Below are 16318 nucleotides of genomic sequence, written 5' to 3' on the forward strand. Positions count from 1 at the left end.
CTCCCTGTCTGAATCCCGGTCCCAGCCGGCCAGCACCCACCTCCATCGTGTAGGTCTTGCCAGCGCCCGTCTGGCCGTAGGCGAAGATGCAGACATTGTAGCCGTCGATGCAGGAGGTGATCAGGGCCTGCACCTCCTGGAACACCTGGGGAGGGGACGGGAAAGGAGGGTGTGGGGCTGCCAGGGCCACGGGGCCTGGGGTTCCCGCCAGCCCCAAGTCCAGCCACCTCCCCTGACCGCTCTCTCCTCCAGCAGTAACACAGCATGTTAATGTGGGCGGCCAGCTCGCTGTGGAGGAGTTTGGGACTAGTAAGTCACTGGCACTAGACATCAACGGTGACCTGGTTGCCAAAAGGACAGGAGGGAAGACAGCGCAGTGCTTGCTGCTGGCCAACACCCAAGGAAGGGGCCGCCCAGCTCTGGAGCTCCGGAGACCAGCCCCGGCCCTAGGAGACCAGCCCCGGCTCCTTCACTCTGCTACATGAAGGCAGAAGGCAGTCACCTGCACTGCCCCGCCTTTGCCTGCCTGCCTGCCTGACAGCGGGCCAAAGTGTGGCAAAGGTAAAGCCAGGCGCAGCCAGGCGCAGGTGGCACGGCACAGGCGAGACAGGCCTGGCAGGTCGGCCCTGGCAGAGGTGAGACAAGGGCTGATACGGAGACCACTTGCTGCTTGCAGGCTGGAGGGACCAGACTCAGTGCTGGCCAGGGTCGTGTTGATGGGAGGAGCCATGTGGTAGGTGGGGCTTTGAGGGTGGGAGGGGCCACATGGGTGGGAGGGGCCGTGTGGTGGGTGGGGCTGTGCCTGGATCTGTCCTTCCCAGCAGAGGCTTCTAAGGCCCTGAGTCTTAGCTTCCCACCTTCTCCTCTCCAGAGGGGAAGGAGAGAGGAACCCTGGCACCCAGGCTTCTCCTTCCTGTCTCCTTCCACTCTCACACTTCTCTCTGCCCCCCACCATCTCTCGCTTTCCTGGTGAGTCTCTTTACGGCCCCTTCTCTCCACTGCTCCCCCTGCCCCCCACCACCCACAGGAGCCACACTCACGTCCTGCTGCGAGGCCCTCGGGGAGAAGACCTTGTCCAGCTCAAAGGACACAGGCTTTCCTTTGTGCAGCAGGTGGATGATGGAGTCATCGTCAGGATCGAAGGTCACCGCATTGGTTGCATCGGGTCCTTCCCCATCCTCTTTGGTGATCGGCCGGACCCGAGCGATCACCCTGATGTTCCCTGCGACAGGTCGGGGAGCAGAGAAAGGCACAGGCCATGTCAAGACCAGACTATTCTGTGTCCAGTGGTGTCCTAAGCAGCCTGGTGGCACAGGAGGCTCCTGTTTTCTAAGCAAGGCACCCAGGGCCACAAAACTGTTATCAGTCACTCACACTATAGTATGAATTCACTTACTGGTACACTTCCTTCCAGAGCAAACCAGTTGAGCGTGGGAGCTTTGCCATGGGACAGGGAGAAAAGGTCAACTGCAGGGGTCACGTGGTGGGAGGAGGGGGTACCGGTCTGGGTGGAATGCCAAAACAGACGCTCTCTTTGCACCTCTGTACTTCAGGTTCCTCGTGTACACAGTGAAGGGCTTGGGTGTCAGTGAGCCAAGTCTCGTTCTATCGCTCAGAAAGGGCGCTGCAAATGCCAGGGTGGGGCCCGGGGAGCAGGAGGGCAGACTGGACTGGACGGCGGGTGGACGACTGGCAGCACACGGATGGGCCCGGCCGCAGGGTGGCCCTGGCGCTCTGGGAGGTGTGGATCTGGTCCCACCACCCCCTTTGCCTCAAGCCCTTCGGTGGGACCCAGCTCTCCCGGGACCAGGAGGAGACCCCCCACCACTGCCAGCACAGGGCCAGCACAGACCCACCTTCCCCCTTCACCTGTCCACTCCAACTCACAGGCCAGCTCTCAGGTCTAGTTTTGCCTCCTCCAGGAAGCCCTCCAACACCGCCACCTACTGTCACATACCCAGGGGCTCTTGGCGCTCCTCCCCAGCCCTGGTAACAGAACCCCTGCGGGGGTTCTCTGGCTAAATAACAACCACTGTCCACTCTGCGGGCTGAAGTGAGCACCAAGAGGCAGGGATGGCGTCTGCCTCATGAAGTGGCGGGGCCGCAGCCACATCTGCCTCAGCATCTGGAACGGCACCTGGCACAGAGCAGGTGCGCTCTCTAGACCTTTGTGCACAGGTGAAATCTCAAGCTTGACCTGGCCCTAGGTGAGAGCAGGTGGCATTCCAGACACTCCCCACCCGGCTTCAATACCCGACCCCACAGCCACCCGGAGCCTGGGGGTGGCCCACTGTGGACATTGGACAAGGGCTTCTGAGTTGGATGCATCAAGTCCCTGACTTCTCTGTGACTCCGCTGCCTTATGCTCAAAGAGGGGATGACAATAGCTCCTCGATGACAGGGCACAGCTCATAGGATGGTGCTGGGGGCGGAGCGGAAGGGCAGGACCACCTCCAAGCCAGGTCGAGGACCCCTATGCCAGGCACCACCCCCCACCGCCCACCCAGCAGTCACCTTTCAGCCGCACGAGCTCATTGTGGCATTTCTTGCGCAGCTGCAGCTCCCGGCGGTACTTGCGCAGCAGCTCCTGGTTGTTGCTGTTGACCTCCTCGATGGCCTGGCCGATCTGGTGGGGGACACACAGCGCCATCTGGGGGCCAGCTCCACAAACTGCCGGCCCCCGGGCAGGCTGAGCACTGTCCCCAGCCCTGGCCGAGTCTTTGACATGCACATGTCAGATTTTCCCAGTAACCCCTCTGGGTAGGTATGGCTACCAGTCCCATCTTACACAGCAAGAAACTGAGCCCCAGAGGGGCTAAGCCAATAGTTCAAGGTCGCCCTGCTAAACGAGCAAAGAGCCAGGACTCAGCCTCATCCACAGCACTCGCACTTGACTACAGATTCGGCTGGACCCACACCCCAGCTCTACCCTGAGTGGCTGGGGCACCTGGGGCAACAGGCCCAATGTCTTCCAGCCGCAATCGATGGGGAAAATCATTTTCTCCTCTGTAGAATGGGGATAACACCACCTGGCTCGTGCATCTGTAGGGGCTGGTAGGTAAAGATCTCCCAGTGGCATTCCTCAGGGCAAAGAAGCCAGGTGCAGGCCACACGTCCATACATCACCCTTGTGGGTGAGAGGGCAGAGACAGCACCCCATTCCTCGTGCCCACGATGCCCTGGGGGACATGCTGATGGAGAGGCCGCCTCTGGGGAGAGGGTGGCAGGGAGAGTCCTCTCCTTTTCATCCCATGCCCTTCTGCAGGGTCTGGACCTTCTACCACGTCCACAGATTATTGACACAGTATCTGAAAGAAGAGCTGTTTTCTATTCCTAAAATATATGAGTCCAGGTGCCCTGCAGAGCCGTCACGCAGAGTCAAGGAGCCGGCGGCTATAAAAGGCTCAGCACGTGGGAGGCACTTAAGAGACGCTGGCTATTCTCATATCAAACAAGCTCAGCTGGAAAAAAATTAAATGAACCCTAACAGATGTAAGGATGTATGTAGCATGTTTGGGTGAGAGAGTCATAATCAGATCAACGCCCAAATACCTGCCCCGGCCAGACGTTTTCAAAGGAGGTCTGGGGCGGCAGAGTGTGAGTGTGTGTGTGTGTGTGTGTGTGTGTGTGCGCTGGGGGGAGCTGTTGTCTGGGGCGCTTGGTCCGCATTTTGGAAGAGAGCCCTGGTGGACGCTGCCTCTTCCCCAGGGCTCCGGGCTGCTCCAGTCCCGCCCCCCACGGCCTGCACTCACCTCAGCCTTGACGCTCTTGAGCGCCTCCTGCAGCAGCAGGGGGAAGCCCCGCACCTGCCGCTTGAGCCCGTTGTAGTCGTTGGTGAGGGTCCGAAGCGCCGGCTGCAGCGTCAGCAAGTTGGTCCGGACGCCTGCGAGGGCAGGAAGGGCGTGAGGCGGGCAGGGCCACGGGCAGGGCCGAGGGCAGCGGCCTGGGGGCGGGCCAGGGCCCCGGCGGCTGGCTCACCTGCCAGGTTCTCGTGCACGGCCTTCATCTCCACCTGGGCCCTGGCGAAGGCCTCCTCGATGGCCCGGTTCTTGTCCTCCTCCAGGCACTGCATCTCCTCCAGCATCTGCCCGTGCGCCCGTTCCAGCTCCGACTCGTACATGGCGATCTGGTGGCCAAGGCCGGACAGCAGCTCGACACGGGGGCTTGGGGAGGAGGGGGCGGGCGCAGCTACTGCCCTGCATGGCCCCAGCACAAACTCGGCCCGTGACGGGGGCACGAGCCCCAGGGGAGCAGGAAGCCTGTTGGCTGTGACACTGACTACGGCGCCTTCCAAGAGCGCGTGTGCCGGGCTGTGAGAACAGCCTCCTGCGAGTCTGGCCCTGGGCCCCGCTGCACAGCGGGTTCTGGTCATGTCATTATACAGAAGGGAGACTCAGACAGACTGACCCTTGGTCACACGGTCAGCGAGAAGAGGAGAAACCAGAGCCTGGGTCTGCTGCCCTGTCCCAGAGGCTGGCCTCGGCACCAACCCCCAACCTGACAGCCACACACACCCCCCACGCGGCCGGCACACCTGCGCCCGGAGCTGTGCAGTCAGCTGGTGCGAGCTCTGCAGCTGCTGCTCCATCTCCTTCAGCACCTGCCTCTGCATGGCCACCTGCTCCTGCAGGTGCTGGTTCCGGGTCTGGGACTCGCTGAGGGCCTGCTTGGTCTTGGACGACTCCACCTCCACTGTCCTGATGACGTACTGCGAGGGGAGAGGGGGGGTGGGTGCATGGAGGTGCGGGGCCCCTTGGCCTCGCTCCGGGGCCCTGAGACGCGGCTGGCCTGGGGAGGAGACCCTCAGGGACATCCCACCAAGAGCCTGGAGAAAACTAGTGACGCCATCAGGTCCTGGCTATCCTGAATGCTGCGAGGGCCTCCCACAATCTTCTCATCTTAATCAGCCCACTGTGAGCCTGGCTGTGGCCCCAGCTGGGGCACAGGACAGATAGACGAGCAAAGACAAGGGAAGAATGGAGCGATGTCCTCCGTCCATGCCTGGCTCGCAGCGGGCACATCCAGCACCGGTTGCCGGAGGCCTATCACGTGCCTTCCTGGCCCGGGGCAGCAAGGAGGGAAGGGCCGGAAACAGACCGAGCGCAGAGCTGGAACGCAGCCTTCAACCACGCACACCCACTTCCACGCGCCAGCCCTGCCCCGGGGACCCGAGGCCAGCCGAGCGCTGAGGCACAGTCCAGGCCGGCACGGGCTCTGCGCGAGGCCGCCAGACCGCGGCTCACCTTGACAGGCGGCGACTGGGCCCGCAGGCTGGCGATGGTCTCGTGGCTGTCCCGCAGGCGCCGGCTGAGCCGCTCCTCCTCCTGCGCCTTCTCGGCCAGGCAGTCCTTGAGCCGCAGCTCCACCTCGGCCAGCCGGTTGGTCTTCTGCTGCACCTCCAGGTTCAGCTCTGACAGCATGCTTTTGTTCTCCGCCACCTCCAGCTGGAGCTGTGACAGCTTGTCCCGGAGCTGGGCGCTCTCCTGCAGGCAGGAGACAGGGCCAGGACAAGCGTGAGGCGGGCGGGCCGGCGGGTGGGCAGAGGAGCAGGCAGGGGGCACCGTGAGGAGCTGGGGTCCCCGAGAGGGAGGCGGCCCTCTGGGGGGAACCACCCGGCCCTGCGCTCGCCTGGCTGTGCTCGCAGCCCGTGCAGGGGGCCCCCGGCTTGGCACGCAGCTCCTGAAGCTCAGCCTCGCAGCGCCGCATCTCCTGCCTCAGTCGCTCATTCTCCACCATCAGCAGGTCCCGGTGCTTCTCCAAGTCCGTGCCTCCCTGCCGCGTCAGCCCAGGGGGGCATGTGGCCAGGGCAGATCAGGGGGAGCGAGGAGGACGTGGGGTGGACAGAGTGCCAGGGCAGGGGAGAGTGAGGGGGAGGCGGGAGAAGGCCAGAGAGGAGGAGAAAAGAGCAAGGCGGGCGAGCGGGGGAGAGGAGAGAGAAGGGGCTCAAGAGGGAAATGAGGAAGAAGGCAGAGGAGAGAGAGATCAGGAAGGGCGGTGAGGCAGGCGCAGCTCCCAGCAGCACCCCACCCCTTTCCTTCTATTTCCCCGAGTGTGAAAGTAGCGAGAGAAGTCATATTTATACAGAGTTCACACTCCTGTTTCACTTCAGCAAGGGCGCATTCACCTCCCGCCCCTGGGGAGTCACATGACCGCTGAGGCCCTGGCGACCATGAGGGGTGATGAGTCCTCCAGGAGCATTTCCCAAACAGGGTGCAGCCCCTGCTCGGGCTGCACGGGTGGGTCACAGCCCTCGTCGGGAGGGGCCAGCCTGCACAGGGAGGCCCCTCAGCTCCCACCCCACGCTGGCCCCCACCCCACGCCTGCCCTCACCCCACGCAGGGTGCCTGCTTGGCCTCACCAGTTCTGACCGGAGGCGGCTCACTTCCTGTGCCTGGCCAATCAGCTTCTCCTTCAGGTTCTCCACCTGCCGGCACAAAGCCAGGGTCACCTCGAGCCCTGCTCCTCGCCTCCAGCCCGCACCCAGGCCCCGGCCCCAGCCCTCCCTGTGTTCCGGCGGCAGGCCACACCTGGGGCTCCAGGGGAACGACACCTGGCCTGGCCCTGACAGCCTTCAGCCCCCTCTCCCGCCGCAGGACCCCATCAGCCGGGGCCCTCGGGAGAGTCTGGGGGGAAACACAGCAGAGGTGACCCCCGTGCCACCTGGGGCTCAGGCTGCCTGCGGCCTGACCAGGGGACACAGGCCCCTGCCAAGGCCTGGGCCTACTTTTGTATTTGTGACTTTGTATTCTTTTTTCTTAAAGGGGCCCCCAAGCTGTATGAACGGTAGACACTCTGAAACCTGGCCCAGCCCCTAGAAAGTTCCACTCGGAGCAGTTCCTGGTGAGGCCGCCTGTGGGGACGGGGCTGCCAGCAACCGGGGCACCTCTGGGACCCGCGTCCACCCCAGCTCCCAGCCTGCCTTGCGGGAGAGCCGTGGCCAGGTGAGGCCGTTAGCAAGGGAAGGGGGTCTGCGCCCCGTCGGGAGGCAGGGGTGCCTGGCTCAGCTGGGCAGGAAAACCAACCCCCCCGTAGCCCCCCCCCAGAGCAGACCCCAGGATGGGACCCTTCCTGGGGCTGCCCTCTCGCTGGCTCCCCGTCAGGAACCTGCCCTTGGAAAAGAACCCAGAATGCAGACAGAGGCGCCAGCCCCACACGGGCACGTCTGCCCGTGTCCTTGCAGAGCGGTCCGGGACGGCCGCCCCAACCTTGGGAAAGGAGCGCGAGAGGCAGACTCCTCCTCGGAGGCTTTGGAGCTGCGGTGCACGCAGCAGGCCCCGGCCCACTGGGTCCTGATTTGTAAACGACAGGTGACAAGGCCGACTGCCCCCGGGGGCCAGCCCGCCAAGGCGGTGAGGGCAGTCCAGGGCAGGACACCCAAGATGCACCTGATGAGGCGGCCACCTTGTGTCCCTTGCAGTCGGGGAGACACAGGCTCCGTGTCGCCAACCTTCTGACCTTTCAGGAGCGGCCAGACATTGGGATTTCTTGGATGGGTGTGTGTGTGATCTCCCAAGCCGGCTGAGCGTCCATCAGCAGTGTGTGGCAGGCAGACTTTCCCGCAGGAGAAGGCGGCTGAGCCACAGGTCGGGCCCCCACCTTCAGGGCCGGCCGGGGGAGGAAGCCAGCCGTGGGGCTCCACCGAGCCTCCGAGGCAAAGGCCACGACACCAGCCCACGCACTCATGGCTGGGGACGAGGAGTCCGAGACCAGACCCAGAGAGGGGCTGGGAGGCCTGACCGGGCTGCCCAAGTCCTCCTGGCGGACAAGCAGGTGACCTGAGGGCACAGCCCGGTGACCACAGGACCAGGGTGGTCCCGGTGGCTGCATTACTAACAGCCCTCTAAGCAGTGTGCTGGGCCATGGACCATGCAGACGGGCAGAGCTTGGGCCACCTTGCTGCACGCTCCCAATGCCCCCTCCTGCTGAGAGCCTGGGGGCCAGTGCTCAGTCCCCTGGCCCCAGAGGGGACGGAGGGACAATTTGCACAGGGCTGTGTCTCATTCCTTAGCCGTGCAACCGGGAGCCGCCTGCACACCCAGCCCTCGGGGAGGGCCCGGTTCTCGGAGGCGGGCGTGCACACAGACGGTCGTGCACTCACAGCCCGTGTCCATCAGGAGTTTTGACGGACACGGGGCAGGTCCCCCCAACACAGTGAGGCAGAGAAAACCCAAAAACAAAACTCTGGGAGCAGCACCAAAAGGCAGAGGTCTCCGAACCATGACACTGTATTTGACCAATTCTTTATGCTTTTTCACTGATTCTCGAGTCTCAGAGAAGGTGTGTATTCTTCTCACTCTCCCTGCACCCTGAAATAGGTCAGTCTACCTCCTGTGGAAAGGTTGGGGTCCCCTCACCCTATCGCCCTACCCCAGAAATCACCCCAGGGCTGGCTGCCCATCAGCACGGAACCGTGCCCCGGACAGGCTGCATCCTCTGGGCTGGGTGCTCCAGCCTCCCTTGTCCCAGCGCGCTGCCTGGCCCTCAGCCCCTGGTGCAGTGCAAGTGGGCTTTTCCAGTGTTTACCTGGGGGATCGGGGTGCCCACCTGCCACCTGCCTGCAGCCCCAGCTCCTGCTGCCTTCCTGCATCACAATTGGAGCCCCAGGTGCTCTCGGATTCTACCTGGAACCCTGAGGGACACTCCAGAAGGATGCGGCTGTACAGGGGGCAGAGGGGGGGCTGTGAGAGACCCCTTTGGTCAGCGGTATCAGGCACTCGGTCATCCCCCTGCTGGTCCAGGCAGCAGGGGACACGTGTCAACACTGTGGGGGTCAGTCCGGCGCAAACACTCCTTTGGGGCTGGGGAATTAGCACCTGTGCTGCCCAGGAGTGGGACCCTTGCCCCCCCCCCCCCGCCGGGAGGGGTCTGCTTCAGGAGGGCTTTCGGGGAAGGTGCCTCAGGGTCAGGAAAACAATGAGTGAAAAGAGACACACACAGAGGCACCCAGAGGAGGTCAGATGGGAACTGGCAGACAGGCTCAGGGCAGTGAGGGCAGAGAGTGGGGGGCTGAGGGTGAACCTCACCAGAGTAGAGGAACTCCCCTGGAGGGAGCCCCTGTAGGCACCCCTTCCACCCACCCGCCACAGCTCCGCATCAGCCGCGGTGCTCGCATCTGCAGGCAAAGAGGGGAGGAGCCTCTCTACTGCTCATCACGCACCCCTGCCCCAGCAGGTGGCCGGCACATGGCAGATACTCAGTAACCGCCTCAAGCACTGGCAGAGGCGCACCCTGAGTGCAAAGCAGGCTCCTGACAGGCTGCTGTGATGGGCCCCGAAGACAGCTCAGTGTCAGCCCCAGGGTCGAGGAGGGGACCAGACTGGGCCGAGCCCTGGCTCCCCATCAGCCAGAGGAGCTGAGTCAGGAGCCTGGTGCAGAGGGGCCTTGGAGGAGCCGGGACCTGGGGCCCGACATTTGTATCTCTTGGTGGAAGCGGTTCCGCAGAGGGCGGGCCTGCCCTGCACAGGCCTGTCTTCTCCACGCAGACAACCTGCTGTCTGCCTCCCACCACGCTGGCCAGCCAGCAGCAGAGCGTCCTACGGGAACAGGGGCTCTCCCGGGGTGAGGAGGAGGCCTTACTAGGCTGGGGAGGCCGGAGGGCCTGGGATCCATCCGGCCTCAAGGAAACAGCCCAAAAGCCAGAGGGGCAGCCCCAGGGAGCACCCTGCCCTGTCCCCAACATACCCCATTCCCGGAGACCTGACCCCGGGCTCCGTGACCACTGACCCAGCCTGGCCGGGCCCATCCAGCCCTGCCTCATCCAGCCCTGCCTCCACTGCAAAGCCTCTACAGTCGAGTCCTGCCACCAGGGGCGGCGCGGAAACACACTTGGCTTCCGCCCTGTATGATGGGGCCACGGCTCCAGGGGGTGGGGCGCTTGGGGCCACCAGGACATCACCTGGGCTGCTGTTGCTGCCAACGTCAGGGAAAGTCATCCAGACTAGCCACAGCCTCCCTTGGTGGCCAGACCAAGACCAGTGGCCTCTGTGGCCTGGGTCGGCTGGTGCTCAAGGACAGAGAAGGTGACCCTGGGCCCGAGTGCTCCCCACAAGGAGCACACTGGGTGCCCCGCAAACACAAAGGTCTCCGTCAGACACTCCACTGGCGGGAGGCTAGAAAGTCGCAAGCAGCCCTCGCGAGCCCAGGCCAAGACAAGGGTTACCGCAGCCCCGGTCACTGAGTCGGCCTCGCCGGCGGGGCGAGGGTGCTCTGTCAGGTTGACACTTTGAACCCCCAATCCTCCTGCGGTACGTACTATTATTATCCCCATTTTACAGGAAGAAGAACTGAGGTTCCAAGAGGTTGAATTAAGCCTTGGTTAAGCAACTTGCTCAGGGTGACCACTAGGTGGCGCACCTAAGACTGTACTGAGGCCCACCCCAGCAGGACCCCCAGCAGAACCCCCCTGCAAAGCGCTCCCTCTTAACCACTCTCCACATTGCCCTTCCAGGAGGGCAGCCCCGTTCAGGAGGTGAGTCTGCACAAGGCTGAGAACAAGGCACTGAGAGAACCAGGCAGCGAGTATCCTGTGGTGGGCTTTCCTTAGAGAATCAACACTGAGAAGACTAGGAAGGTCAAGGTCAAACCACGGCGAGGCTGACAGGGGACCGGAGCACACAGGAGTGGCCCTCTCGAGGCACAGCGCTCTACAGTTTGCCATCCATCCCTCTGTCCAGGCTCACAGCTGGCCTGCCCGTAACCACAAAGCAAACACTGATCGGCCCAGGTTAGAGGCCAGGAACTGCAGCCCCAGACAGGAAGCGACTTCTGCGGCGGCACAGCCAGCGAGTGGCAAAGCCAGGACCGGAGTCCTGCCCGGTGACTCCCAATCCAAACGCCTCTCCCCTCCCCACCCCCCATTACGATGGCGCTGATGGCAGCGCGCCAGTAGCCCTGGGTCGTCTCGGCGGGTCCCGCGCCGTGCGGATGAGGAAACCGTGGTGCAGAGCAACGACAAGCTAGCCCACGGCCACACGGCTCCCGAGTAGTGCCGAAGTCGGGATTTGAACCCGGCTCCAGGCCCGCAGGGCTGGCCACTGCGCCCCAGGGTAGGACCCTCCGGGTGGTGGGGGCTCAGGGACTGCAGCTCAGGTGCATCCGCTAGACCCTGTCCGGAAAGGGCCCGGCGTTCTCGGAATGTCTGAGGATAAACCAAAGTGAGCGAAGAAGACTGGGCGCCGTTCCAAATTCTCCGGGTCGGCCAGGGCAGCGGGGAGGGGTGGGGGGGGTCGGGGGCTTGGAGACACCAGAAAGGCTTCCACACTTCGCCTTCGGCTTCCCCTCGAAGAAGCAGATTGTGCGAACTAAGGGCAAAAATGGTTTTTTTTAAACTTACTCCAAGTCACAAAAGGCCATGTGATATTATGATTTCATTTACATGAAATGCTCCCAAAAAGGCAAATCCATAAAACAGAAAGCAGATCAGCGGCTGCCAGGAGCTGGGGGGTGTGGGGAGGGGGTGACTGAATAGAGCTTTCTGGGGTGACGAAAACTGTTCCACAATTCGCCGGCGGCGGTGGTGGTGGCGGCGTCACCACCTGAACACGCTTAAGCCACTAAGCCGTACACCTCCGAAGGGGTGAATTTTATGGCAAGCGAGTTGTATCTCGGCAAAGCTCTTTGAAAACAAAGCGGCATGTCTGAACACTGAGGAGGCCTGGCCGGCCTGGCCTGCGGCAGGTCAGGGAAGGCAGAGCTGCTGAGGCTGGCCGCGGGCCCGACGCGTGTCCGGGGTGTGTCCTGCAGGCCAGGCCGCGACAGCCCCACCGCCCCACCGCCTGCAGGCAGCACCCCGCGCCGCAACCCAGCTACCCAGGCCTTGGTTCCGCCTTCATGCAGTCGGCCCTCCCCTCCGTATCCTCGGGTTTCACATCCTGGGACTCGACCGACCTCGGTTTAGAAATACTGGGAAATAGCCCTGGCTGGTGTGGCTCAGTGGATCGCGTGCCGGCCTGTGAACCAGCAGGTCACCGGTTCAATTCCCAGTCAGGGCACATGTCTGGGTTGCAGACCGGGTCCCCTAGTGGAGGCATGCAAGGGGCAACCACACACTGATGTTTCTCTCCTTCTCTTTCTCCTTTCCTCTCTCTAAAAATAAATAAAATCTTTAAAAGTAAAAATAATAATACAAATAAAATTATTGGGAAATAAAAATCCAGAAGTTGATCCTATAAACAACTATTCACGCAGCATTTGCAGCATTTGCATTAGGCACTCTAACTGATCTGGAGCTGATTTAAAGTCTATGAGAGGAAGGGTGTAGGATGTGTGCAAACACTAAGCCATTTCATAAAAGGGACTTGAGCATCTGAGGATCCGGGGGTCCCGAGGGAGGGGTGGGGGGCAGTGTGTCCTGGCACCAGTCCCAGTGGACACCAAATGCGTTCACTCATCTTGCTGCCCGGCCATAGTCCCTTTGCACAGACCGAGGCTCCCTCAGTACAGAGCACATCACCTCTGCTCTGTGCCAGGCCACAGCTCCAGTGTCACCTTCTCAAGGCAGCCACCCCTGACCTCCGGACAAAGCTCCCGGCACAGCCCCCACGCCCTGTGCGCATGCCCACCCCCAGAGCCCTCTGCACCCCTCCTGGCATGGGCGCGTGTGACCAGCGTGCACCCTCCCCAGACCGTAGCCGTGCAGGAGAGGGCGCACCCGTCTCCCTCGGCACCCCCCCGCTCAGCTCGGTGCCGGCACCTCCTGGGCAGCCAGCCAGCACCTGCGGGAGGGAAGGAGACAGGTGGGCACCAGGGGCCAGCGGTGGTGCAGAGCTGCTGGGTCACATCTGCCCGGGGCAGCCCCCGTCCGAGGGGCAGACGGGCCCAGAGGCAGCAGACAGCGGCATCTGCACACACGAGGGAGGCACGGGCACTAGGGACGCCCAAGCAGGGCCACCTGACTCAGCAAGGGACAGGTCGTGGTCAGGACACACAGTTCCTGAGAAGAAGACACGCCCCTCAGCTGGAAAAAAAAAAATGCTGCCTTTAGAACACATAAAGGGACTACGCCCTTCGGAACTGAGCACAAGTCACAGTCCCAGTATCCTGCGATGGTCAGTCCGGAGAAGGGCCACAGGTGGCGTGACCCCAGGGAAAGAACCTGGCTCCGCCCAGAGGCTTTCCACAGGGCAGACCGGATCCAGGCAGTGATGACGGGGCAGATGGGGCTGGGGCTGGGCAAGGGGGAGGGTCAGACACAGGCACGGAAGACAGACAGGACAATGGGGAGCTAAGCCGAGGGGAGGTTGCGGATGGGGGGACGAGAGAATGAAGCAAGGGCTGAGAGTCGCAGGGGTCCTCCTGGCCAGCGAACACAGAGGACAATGCTCACGCGTAAACCTTCGGCTCTCCCTGCCCCCCCACTCCTCCCGGGCATGCGTGCCGGCCTCTCCCTGCCTGCCCATTTTCTGTGGGGGGACCTCTGCAGTGACTTTGGTCCCCTCGGGCTGTGAGCAGACAGGGTAGACTCAGGGCAGGCAGCGTCCCTGCCCCTCCTGCTCCTCTCACGTCTATACACACTGCTGGACACTCTGGGGCGGTGGCCTGGTCTCTGGGAACCACAGGGAATGCGGCACAAGGGTGACCAGGATGGGAGGGCCAGGACTCTGACTCTTGCCACCTTGCATTCCCGAGCCGGGAGAGAAGAGCCCTACTGTCCATTATGCGCGTGGCCTGGTGGGTTCCAGGTGACCTAGCCAATGTCCTCTGACCTGCTCCGTGGTGGGAAGCGCCTCTGCCCCTCCCAACCTCCCTGGGTACCTGGTTCTGCAGCTGGTGGGTGTGGTTTGCGGGTCACTGTCCTGGAGGGCCAGCCTCTCCCGTAGGGCCGCCAGCTCCTGCAGCCGGGCTTTCTCCTCCTGCAGCTGGGACATGGCCTCCACCATCTTATGCACCATGGGGACCGCGCCTGGGGACCCCGACAGGCTCGAGCACCTCCCGCTGCCAAACAGCAGCCCACCTATGAGCAAAGTAGGGGCCGGTCAGCGGGGCGGCAGAGGGTCCACCCTGGCTGAGGAGAGGGGCCTGCCGAGGCCGGGCCAGCCGGACCCTCAGGGCGATCGAGGGCGGGGACACAATCAGAGGGGCGGGGCGAGGGCGAGGGCGGGGGCGGGGGCAGCCAGTGGGGAGCCACAGGACTCCAGGGCCTGCCTTGGAGGGAGTCACGGCAGGGCGGCCCCAGGGGACGGAACTGCCTGGGTCAGGACTGGGGAAGGCAGCTTTCCCCGAACGCTCCCTTCAGAACACGGGCTCCAGGTCCGGTGGGCGGCACCCTCTCCGCGGCCAGCCTGCCGGCCACGGAGACTGAGAAAGACGTGCCTTTGCCAGCAGCTGAGGGGGCGGGGCTCCCTCCCCCGAAAGCCCTATGCTTGGGAGACAGGATTCCTTTAAACGCCAAACCCTCTCCAGAGGAGAAGAGAGGTGGGGGCTCCCAGAATGACCCCCTCCGGCCCTCCGCAGGGCGGGCGTGTCACTGCACACGGAGAGGGAGGGCGGGGAGGGTGTGCCAGGGACAGGCAGACACAATGCAGAGACAGACAGACACAGCACGTGGACAGGACCACAGACAGGCCCGCTCGAGTGCGGGTGAGCGCAGGGACCGCCGCACAGGCAGGGGGGGGTAGTGCCAGGGCGGGCCGACTCCACCTGAGTCCCACCACCGCCTTCCCGGTCCTGCCACTGGAGCAGCAGAGACACAGACAGACAGGCGGGCGGGAGACAGAGACACAGAGCCACAGCCTGGAACCCAAGGAGGAGGCTCGCCAGAGTTTGCTTCTTCGAGGGCACCGAGAAGGGCCCTGGTCTCTGCGGGTGGGGAGCTGGCTAGGAGCTCTGGAGGGGGACAGAGGCAAAGGGCAAAGCCCCCCGAGAAAGAAGGAAGTGTCCAAGAACAAAGCGTCTGAGAAGGAAGCGGGGGAGAAGAGCCTGCTGGCCCCTAGCCTCCACTTGACCTCAGAGCCCTAGGGCTTCTGGGTGCGCCCACCAGAGGTCCCAGGCTGCAGCCCTGAGGGCAGGACTGGGGGCCCCGAGTCTGTGAAAGAAGCCACCCGCACCCGAAGTCACACACCCGCCGGCAGCTGCGACCCACGGGAGGCGGCGAGTGTGCTCACCAGGACCTCAGAGAAGCCACACGGCAGCCTGCGCCGGTGGGGCAGGGAGGGAGGGGAGGGTGGAGGGGGCAGGGGCCCCCAAGGGGCAGATCCTCTCGGCACCAGCCGCAGGAGGGGTGGGCAGTAGAGGTCCCCGCTCCCAACCCCTCGGAACAGCTCTGACTCCAGACCCTCCAGAGAGCTGGAGCAGGGGCAGCCGCTGGTTGGCTAGTGGCCCTGCCCATGTGGCCTGCATATGACCCAGCTGCATGTCACGCACAGCTGGCCGAGCTTCTGCGGTGTTCTAGAGAGTGAGGTCAGACGGATGCTTCCAGGCCTGCCCACAGGGCTGCACCCGTGGGCAGCATGTGACGGACATGGCCCTCAGCCCTCTGCAGACTACGGGTGGGGGGGGGGTGGTGCCCTGGGCTCTGGGGAAGAGCTGCTTCTGCCACTGAAGAGACGTGTGGGAGCCCCTCGGGGTCCACAAAACAACAGTCCATGCCCAGAGAGGCACCCTTGGGACAGGAGCCTGGACGCCATGAGGGATGAGCCGGTGAGAGTGGGTGCTACCCAGCAGACATGGAGTAGAGCCTGCTTGTCCAGGACGCGGCTTGTATCACAGAAGGTTCAGCGACACCCCTCAGAGCCCACGCCCGGCGGGGTCCACCCCTCAGCAAACACACTGTCCGTGCACCAGGGCAGCTCAAGGGCGCCGGGAGCGTGCTCGCCGGGGGAGAGAGGACCCAGAAGAAGCTAAGGGGCAGCGGGAGAGCAAGGGGCACTTGGGGACAAGCTATGGAGCCGGCTCTTACACAGAGGAGGCCGCACACCTCTTAGCGGGTCACTCTCTAAAACCGTGCCTCGGAGGCCCCGCCAGGGCACTGCCCCTCGCGGGCTCTGCCCTGGCCCCCTGGACAAAAGTCAGTCCTCGCTCTGGACTAAAAGAGGCCTCTCTCCTCTCCTCTCAGCCACTGAGGACAGGCCACCTGCCCAGCTGGGCGAGGCCCCCCTCCCCAAGGCCCGTCTGCCCAGGGCTTGGCTGGCCCCCGGCACCTGCCACAGCGCACCCGAGTGCCGGCCCAGACGGGCGACCGCGGCTCAGGCGCAGACTCCGAGGGGGATTAGACGCTTCCACCGAGAGGCAAGTGCAGACCACAAATCAGCCTCCGGTGACAGGAGGAGGGAACCAGAGAAAGGCCGACGCTTTCTTTCCACACCCTCCTCGCCTCCCCCTC

At 63.6% G+C, this 16318-nt stretch overlaps 1 protein-coding gene across 1 annotated transcript in view; it reads right to left on the reverse strand.

The window, feature by feature from the left end:
* The window catches only part of KIFC3 (kinesin family member C3), a 59516-nt gene that overhangs the window by 4875 nt on the left and 38323 nt on the right, over positions 1-16318 (reverse strand). The window contains 9 exon segments of the mRNA XM_028501898.2: positions 41-145; positions 1041-1222; positions 2515-2626; positions 3753-3883; positions 3979-4126; positions 4535-4708; positions 5244-5483; positions 5629-5772; positions 6359-6424. Coding sequence (XP_028357699.2) covers positions 41-145; positions 1041-1222; positions 2515-2626; positions 3753-3883; positions 3979-4126; positions 4535-4708; positions 5244-5483; positions 5629-5772; positions 6359-6424 — 1302 coding nt within the window.

The sequence above is a fragment of the Phyllostomus discolor genome, chromosome 12, assembly GCF_004126475.2.
Source record: "Phyllostomus discolor isolate MPI-MPIP mPhyDis1 chromosome 12, mPhyDis1.pri.v3, whole genome shotgun sequence".
NCBI lineage: Eukaryota > Metazoa > Chordata > Mammalia > Chiroptera > Phyllostomidae > Phyllostomus > Phyllostomus discolor.